General features: G+C 35.0%; 1 protein-coding gene across 1 annotated transcript; it reads left to right on the top strand.

The window, feature by feature from the left end:
* Positions 1-1,390: 1,390 nt before the first annotated feature.
* LOC125867858 (transcription factor BHLH094) lies at positions 1,391-6,814 on the top strand. The gene is made up of 6 exons (XM_049548449.1): positions 1,391-1,909; positions 2,807-2,995; positions 3,132-3,197; positions 4,983-5,051; positions 5,170-5,238; positions 6,096-6,814. The coding sequence occupies exons 1-6, from the start codon at positions 1,619-1,621 to the stop codon at positions 6,222-6,224; spliced, it is 813 nt and encodes a 270-aa protein (XP_049404406.1). The 5' UTR covers positions 1,391-1,618; the 3' UTR covers positions 6,225-6,814.
* The last annotated feature ends 2,528 nt before the right edge of the window (positions 6,815-9,342 follow it).

Genomic DNA, 9,342 nt, shown 5'->3' with positions numbered 1-9,342 from the left:
AAATTAAATGAGACCCACATACTCTAATTAGATTATTACTTGACAGCAGCACCATTAGCTCCAATCCTAGCCGTTAGGTCCCTCCTAACCTTAATTTCTTGACAATTCAAGAAGTTTGGTATTTTTCGTTTTTTCGTCACAATTCCCTCCAATGAAAAATTATACAAAAGAAAAATATTATACATATATAAAGTAGATATTATTTTCTAATTTTTTCGCATATTCACTTTTTTATATTTTATAATTTCTTAATAAAAAATCTGACTTCACCGTTGATAAAGGCATGATAACTAGTAAATCGCGAAAGTTCAATCTCAAACTTGACTGTTAATTGCTACCATTCAATGAAGTTGAATAATATGTATATCTAACCCTAATTCAAGAATATGATATTATATATGATTAATTATGTCTTAATAGTTACTATCATGGTACATAAATCATCTTGCAATGTACACATATACTTGTCATACATTAAAATATATTTACTTGTCCATAAAAAGATTTTATTCAAATATATTGTTAATTTATTTTAAACTATTAAATATCTAACTATGTAATGACTCTTAGTATAATCAATCTGACATATAAATTATCAAACAAATAAGCGTATATGGAAATATTAGTAGCATTTTTGTGGGCCCAAATATAAGTTGGCCTGATGTTTTAGATTCGTTATGATTTTCTCACCCAATCTTATGAGAAACAAGCTTAATCTTAACCTGTCCTCAGACATTTAACCCTCTCTGAGCGGGTGACATTACTAAATACTCCGCCACAAAGCAAGATTTCCTGAATACAATAAATGGTCCTTTTCTTTTAGTGTTTCGATTCGAAGCGCTAATTTCTGACTAGTTCGATAGATAAGATGGTTGCTCTCTAACTCACTCAAGAATGGTAAGGCAGTAGTCCACCGCCAATTCAAACTTATTCTGATCTTGAATGACATTGTAATCCTGGAGCACCTCCATGAACGCTATCCCTTTTCGTTCCATTCAACTACATTTATTTCTTTAATACATATCTTAAAAAAGAACATAACAATGAAGAACAAGCCGCCCATACAATCAACGAGGACAAAAACACTACTAGCCAAAATGCCGCATGCGTGAAGCATGGTAAGCCTATATCGAACGAGCATATCTTAAGGAGGAAAGGAGGTCCAAACGGTGATAATTGAATGGTACGGAGTCGAGATATAGACATACAAAGGAGAAATACAATACTCCTTCTGTCTTATGTTATTTGTTCATTTTCTTTTTGATATGTCCCTTAAAAAATCATAAATAAGAATGATACTTCGAAATAAATATTTTTAATAACGTAGACAACTAGTATGGTACAAACAATTATAAGAGGAAGACAATAAAAGCTGTAACTGGACCCTCCGAAAATACCTCATTCAAAGTCATTTCTTTTCAACTGCACAAAGAGTCTCCCTCTTCTTCTTCTCTCTATAATGGTGGTGGTCGCTATTATACGCCAGTAGGTACAGTACGCACCAACAACTTCCATTTTCGTACACGCAGAGCTTCTATATATATCTTCTCTCATTCACATTTACTACGTGAATGCCTAATACTTCACCATTCGCTTCGGATTTGGATTGGGTATTGAAATGGATCCACAAGCTTCCGTGATGAACCACGCCGGAGGTTTTCAGTCTCCGCCGTTTAATTTATCTGAGATCTGGCAGTTTCCGATCAATGCAGGTGAAGGCGAGACGCCGTATAGTTTTCCGTCGTCTACGGCGGCGGCGCAGCAGAATGTGAGTGATGTTCGGAATAATGATCCCATGGTTCTAGACCGGAGAACAACTAATTACAGCGGCGGTGGTGGTGGTTCAGCTAGGAAGCGAAACGAGAATGATGAATCAGCTAAAGGAGTTTCCACTAGCGGCAATGGCTTGGTATTCTATCTTATTTACCTCAATTTTCTTCTGTTTAGCTGTATTAACTGCCTAAATGTTAGTTAATTATACTGTAGCTTGGTATTCTATCTTATTTATCTCAATTTTCTACTAATTTAGCTGTATTAACTGCCTAAATGTTTGTAAATTCTACTATAGCTTGGTTTTCTATCTTATTTACCTCAATTTTCTTCTATTAAGCTGTATTAACTGCCTAAACGTTTGTAAATTATATTGTAGCTCGGTGTTCTATCTAATTTACCTCAATTTTCTACTAATTTTCTGTATTAACTCCCTAAATGCTAGTGAAATCCATTATAGCTTGGCATTCTATCGAATTACCTCATTTTCCTACTGAATTAGCTGTAGAAACTACTGTGATGTAAGTTAAATTCTAATGTACAGTTTGTTGATATTTATTTGCCATGAAGTCATGCTAGGCAATTTTATTTTTGAGCTTATGTTATTTTCCTGATTGAGTCTATAAGTAGAGTAGTATAAAGCAAAACTGAAGATAACTTGAGAAGGCCGGGTAGAGTACATTGATTGATTGATTCTTTTTTCGTCGTTGTTGGTTTGTTCTCATTATTCTCCCTAATTCTTGTTTATGAAGTACTTTCGAGGGGATTAGACATTTGATTATTCTCCAGTTTTAGAGAACCGGAATCTTCATTCAAAGTACAAAGTATTTGTCAGTATTGGGATGAAATGGGCTCGAACAGAATGGTGTATGTGGAGGATCCATTTGCAGATTCTAATTAGTGTGGATTGAAATTAATTGGTTGTTTGGATGTGGAATCAAATATCTCATATTGAACCGTGCGTTGTGAGAAATTGATTATTTTTTTCTGCCTTGTTAATTTTTGACTTCTAATATTAATTTGGTGATTTGAGCAGACTGAATCTGCTAGTAAGCGGATGAAGGTTACAAGATCAAATGAAAATTGCGAATCTAGAGGTGATGGGGAAGGGAATTCAGGGAAATCTGCAGGACAACCTGCAAAGCCTGCTGAACCACCAAAAGATTACATTCACGTGCGAGCAAGGAGGGGTCAAGCTACTGATAGTCACAGTCTAGCAGAAAGAGTAATTTGGCTAATTTATTCTCTTCTAAGTCAAGTATCAATTTTAGACTTTGTTGTTGAAATCGCCTTGACATGATATGAAATGCTGGTTGTAGATGAAAAATATGGTCTTGCTGATTGAACTTTCTGTTTTGCAGGCTAGAAGAGAGAAGATAAGTGAGAGGATGAAAGTCCTCCAAGATATAGTCCCTGGTTGTAATAAGGTGCGCTATTGCACCTTCCGTTTTCTTTTCACTGTTTAAAATCCGAAGTGCTTGATTTTCATCTGCTGTTTTTTTCTGTTTTCTAATGGTACTTGATTAAATACTTTCTGTCTCTGACATCAAAACTTTGGTAGTGCCCACCTTTAGGCGAGATGACATAGTTTTTAGGTTCACTAGCAAAGCCTGCTCCCAATAGTGAACTTCAGACAAAGCCTCACACATTTTTCTTTCAGTTTTTGTGGAAGTACTAATTGAGTGAAGGATAGAGTCCAACTTCCAACAGATAATGTTTCAAGTACACCGATTCTTCTAGAGAAGATTTAGCTTTAGCATTTTAGTGATGAATTACTTGTCAAGCAAAGCTCTTGTACCATGGTATTTTATTTTGACAAGTAAAGCCAACCCATGTAGTTTTAGGTGTATATTTTGTCGTTGATAAGTAAAACACTTGTCCCATGTTATTATTTAGGTGGAACACTGGAACTTGTATTTCTTGCCTTTCTGGTTGACGTATTCAAATAAGAACCTGTCTGATCCAAAAATTATCAATTTTTGTTAATTTCTTGAAACTTGACCTTGTTTGAACTAATTTCTTTAACAAAAGCACATGGATTTCTTTGTATATTCCATGCCCACACTCTTTAGTTGCTTACATATCAGACCATGCTCCTCTCATTTATGATAACAGCACAAGTGTAAGAATGTATAAACTGAGACAATCTATTCAAAACTAGATAGAATTGAGAAGATGCAATTGGAATTAGAAAGGAGGGGGAATAGATTAAAAAGAAAGAAAGAAAGGATTAATAGCAAATAACGAAAACAACTTATCATTCAGTTACAAACTAATAATCCAAGTGAGACGGGAATTGATTCTCATACATGGATTCTTACTAGGGAAGAATTCAAGAGGGTCCAATGAGGAGGTTTGGAAAATTCCATAAACTCACAAGGAGTATCTTCACATGATCAAAAACTAATGAACCAAAACCCTAAAGATAAACTATTTTTACTTATGGTTACACAAGACACAAATAATTAGCTTAATGTCCTTTAGCTACATCCTAATTAAAAAGCTCAGTCAGCCCAATTTGATATTTTGTGCTTCTTGACTCAAAGCTCTTGATTGCTACATCCATGACCTTGATGATGAGTCTGGCATTTTGGGGAGTTATCACATTACTGACCAAACAATCCACTACTAGACCAACAAATGTTCCTACTTATAAAAAAATTTAGACCAATGGTGTTCCTTTGGTTACAGTATCTAGTCTAGTGAACCTAGAAATGTCTCAAAAGCAACTGGCTTTCACCACATTAATGTAGATGGGAAGGTGGAGATTCAAACTTCTTTTTTCATGATATACAACACAAAGGAGAAGAAGGCACAATGCTTGGAATGTTATTCCTCTTGGTTTGGTGTGGCCGTGTGGGTCATTTGGGAAGAGAAGAATAAGAGAGCTTTTGAAGGGGTCGAAATGAGCTTTGCTCAATTGAAGAGTAATCTCCCATCCCTTATTTTCTTTTGGAATACCCATGTAATTCTTGTTTGTATAGAGGATTGAGTGTCTTTTGTAGAGAACCATATTTTGTAGGTTTCTCCTCTTTTGGTATATCACTTGTATACAGCCAAGTTGGCCTTGTTATTATCATAAAACTTTTACTTGATAAAAAAAAAAAAGCTACCCATGAAAAATATATTGTAATAAATAAACATCTAAAGCTGAATTAGTGTTTTTGGTTGAAATGAGATGGAGAAACTTAGTTTGATTGTTTTGGTTACAGGTTATTGGCAAAGCTCTTGTTCTTGATGAGATAATAAATTATATTCAATCATTACAACACCAGGTTGAGGTATGTTGCCCCCCCTCCCCCAGGAAAACAAAAAAAATGTATCAGCATCTGTCTTGTTTGCTGTTGGAGTGTTCTAATTGTGAGAATTTTGTGGTAATTCATGTTCTTGATTCTGCAGTTCTTATCGATGAAGCTTGAAGCGGTTAATTCAAAAATGCCAAGCATAGAAGGATATCCATCTAAAGATGTAAGTTTTGTATGAAGTCAGTCCTGTGGTTCATTCTGTACTAGGATACATCAATGACTAATTGGTAGTGTGACCACCTTGGTCATGTGTATCCTTTCTTAAATTGCACCATACCTTTTTTGTCGAAGCAACATCAACTCAGTGCAGTCTCACCTACCTTCTTGCTTACTTGCATGTAGGGGTGATTCTGTGCCTAATTTGACATCTGTCCTTTTTCAGCAAATGGGTGGATAAATATATGTACCTGGCAACCTTGATTATAGTACTTAACAGGCCACCTTTTTGTTCTTGGGGGAATGAGTTGATTGTGCTGCATTCAGCAAGCTGTTCTTGTTTAATGTTTCGTCATTAGCACCTTGAAGTAATACTTGCTGGATAAACATCTTTCATCGCTACCATATATTTCTGAGACTTAGCTGAATATGTTTAGGACTGGTTTGAAGTTTATGGGCAAGCAAAAGTACTAACTCTGATACAAAGATTTGTGGCCATGAACATTTTCTGATAAAATGACTGGTGGTGTACTCATTTCTTTGAATTTGATCCTTTATCCTGGATGTCTTTTATTTAAATCGCTTTAAACACTTTATCCATGTGGGATTGCCAATTTGTGTGGATCAGAGAAGGTTACGGGGAGCAGTACATTGAATATTAGCTTCTGATAAAATAATAAGATGTAAAGAAAAAACCAAGTCAATAATTGTAAAGACAACTAGGCAAGGGGAGGAGTTCTATTCTTTGAGCTGAAAATGGAAAATATTAGTGAGATAACACAAAGATTTGTGCTTGGAGAAGTGTTTTCCTTCTCACATTTCAATTCTTACACGAAACAAATGACATTGTTTTAATTTTTCTAGTTCGGACAGCAACCATTTGATACAAATGCTATGACATTCGGTTCACAAGCTACTAGGGAATATGCCAGGGGAACATCACCAGATTGGTTGCATATGCAGCTTGGTGGAGGATTTGAAAGAACAACATAAATCTGCATCAAAAGGTTAATAATAAGTTCATTGGGAGGTTCATGCCTTTGGCGATTGCCAGAACACATGGCCAGTCCAGGTTTCTTTGAAAGCTTATATCCAGTATCTTTATCAGGCACAAAATTGTTGAATGTCTATTACAGCTGATAGACAGACAACCACGTTTTCCACTTCGTTCGTCTATCTTGTTATTCTTGTGGAAGGCACCATATAAGTATTATTGTGAAAGTGCTTGTTTAATAATAGAGGTACAGAATTGGGTGTATCAATATGCTGAAGTTGTAGCTATACTAGCTTAATAAAGTGGTCTGTCTCGTCCTAAAACCATTAATAGATAGCATCAAGTCTTGTAAATAGGGAAAATCAGTGTCCTGTGTTTCGATTGTTCACAACGAGTTAAGACAATATAGTACTTTATACCAAATGAATGATGCCTGCAAGTTGTTGGATCTCCAAGTTTCTAGCAAATACCATTTAAAGATATGGTAAACTCAGATGAAAAAAACATCCACAACTCCTTAAACTTGGCAATTACTCTATTTAGATATAGTGTTCTATTAAACACTTTTTGATTCAAAGTTTTATATAAACTTTTGCGCTTGCTCTCAGGGTTTATTAGGGAGTTAAGTTAACCCCATAGAATGTCATTTTCTAAATTATACACATTAGTCTCAATTAGAACATGTATGGGATTTTATGATTTATTGAGGCTAATGCCCTTTATTTTAAGTTATTAACTTATCTATGTAATTAGAGCCGTCAAAATGGACTTAGTCCATGGGGCTGGCCCAATCCTACCCGTTATTGGGGTAGGGTTAGGATATGATTTTTCAAGCCCATTTAAAATTAGGGCTTATAAGTCCTGCCCATATAAGCCCTTGGCCCTTGAGGCTTGATCAGGGTTGGGTCGGGGTCGGTCATGGGCCAAAACTTTTTATTCAAGAGTAATTTACAATAATCTCACTAGTATATAATCTAATTATTTGAATACACGTTATGTTATAATATTATGAATCTTCGTACCCAGATACATGTATGTCGGAATATATGGACTCAAAACTAGGTTAATTTGTTCTAGATACACTCTATCAAAGTAGATTTGCATGTATCTAGCATACATATACAAATCTCGCGCCCTTGCCTCCCTCCCATCTTGCTTGTCACTCTGTTATCTCACTCGCATATTTGGTATGCGAGATACATGCTAATTACACTAAATTTTTGCTAGTGTTATTGAAACAACACCATTGTTTGTCATATTTGATTTGAAAATCTTCTCATTTTCTTGATGTTATAGAATTACAAGTTTGAAAAGAAAAGAAAAAAGGGCTGGCCCGCCCCAGCCCTCGGCCCTTCTAGGGTTGGGTTGAGCATTTTCATGCCCTACCAAATGAAGGGTTTGCCTGCCCTAGCCCTTCAAATTCCTTGGCCCGTGAGGCTTGGGACCCGGTGGGGCACGGCCGTCCCTTTTTGACAGCTCTATATGTAATGAAACACTTGAGAGCATAGACAAAAAAAAAAAAAATCAAAATTTAAACTGATTTTATCATGTGTTCAAGTGCTTGAGTGAAATAAATTGTACTCCCTCCGTCTCATTTTATATGTCATCTTTTTACTTTGCACTTGCATTAAGAAATGATGTAACTTTACCTTTCTATCTTTATTTAATGTTTTCTTAAGTCAACTTTATTAATAAATGACAAGATTAATTAACTATTCTATCAAGAGTATAATAGGCAAAATATGACAANATCTCACTAGTGTATAATCTAATTATTTGAATACACGTCATGTTGTAATATTATGAATCTTCGTACCCAGATACATGTGTGTCGGAATATATGGACTCAAAATTAGGTTAATTTGTTCTAGATACATTCTATTAAAGTAGATTTGCATGTATCTAGCATACATAGACAAATCTCGCGCCCTTGCCTCCCTCCCATTTTGCTTGTCACTCTCTTATCTCACTCGCATATCTGGTATGCGAGATAATGCTAATTACACAACATTTTTGCTAGTGTTATTGAAACAACACCATTGTTTGTCATATTTGATTTGAAAATCTTCTCATTTTCTTGATGTTATAGAATTACAAGTTTGAAAAGAAAAAAAAAAAGGCTGGCCTGCCCCAGCCCTCGGCCCTTCTAGGGTTGGGTTGGGTTGAGCATTTTCAGGCCCTACCAAATGAAGGGTCGGCCCGCCCTAGCCCTTCAAATTCCTTAGCCCGTGAGGCTTGGGACTCGGTGGGGCAGGGTCGTCCCTTTTTGACAGCTCTATATGTAATGAAACACTTGAGAGCATAGACAAAAAAAAAATAATCAAAATTTAAACTGATTTTATCATGTGTTCAAGTGCTTGAGTGAAATAAATTGTACTCCCTCCGTCCTATTTTATATGTCATCTTTTTACTTTGCACTTGCATTAAGAAATGATGTAACTTTACCTTTCTATCTTTATTTAATGTTTTCTTAAGTCAACTTTATTAATAAATGACAAGATTAATTAACTATTCTATCAAGGGTATAATAGGCAAAATATGACAATTTATGCATAAATTTTATAAAATGACAAGTATTGTGGTACAACTATTTATAGATTGAGATGACATATAAAATGAGACGCAAGGAATAGTAGAATGTCTTAAATGAAATAAAAAAATTAAAATAAGAAAAAATCCTTTTAGCCAAAATAACGGAATGGTGGCAAAAATTCTAAAGTATATTGCATTGCGTGGAAGGGTGGCAAAAATAATTGCATACCTTCGTCATAAACTATATTGCATTGCGTGGAAGGGTGGCAAAAATTCTAGTTTTTAGTGAGTCAACCATGAAAAATGGAAAAGGGTTGCGATATTTAAGAGTTGTTACCATTTTTATGCCGTCACGGTGCCGATTCGTTGCTAATAATTTACCGCCTTGTTTACTTTTATTTGTCATTTATTTCTAAAATTAATTTTTATTTTTATATATCGCTTTTGGCATATAAAAAAAGACAATAAATACTTGTTTTTCAAGATATCATTAATATGAATAGTTTGATAAAATACTTATATCAATAGTTATTTTCTTAATGAGTGTGCCAAGTCAAAATGTGACAAATAAAATTGAACGGAGGA

Source organism: Solanum stenotomum, chromosome 6 (assembly GCF_019186545.1).
Source record: "Solanum stenotomum isolate F172 chromosome 6, ASM1918654v1, whole genome shotgun sequence".
In the NCBI taxonomy this organism is placed as follows: domain Eukaryota; kingdom Viridiplantae; phylum Streptophyta; class Magnoliopsida; order Solanales; family Solanaceae; genus Solanum; species Solanum stenotomum.
This window is presented reverse-complemented; position numbering and strand designations above follow the sequence as displayed.

Coding starts and splice junctions, on each gene's coding strand:
- LOC125867858 (XM_049548449.1), top strand. CDS start 1,619: ATGGATCCACAAGCTTCCGTGATGAACCACGCCGGAGGTTTTCAGTCT. Junction 3,198..4,982: donor TAGTCCCTGGTTGTAATAAG/GTGCGCTATTGC, acceptor TTTTGGTTACAG/GTTATTGGCAAAGCTCTTGT. Junction 5,239..6,095: donor AAGGATATCCATCTAAAGAT/GTAAGTTTTGTA, acceptor TAATTTTTCTAG/TTCGGACAGCAACCATTTGA.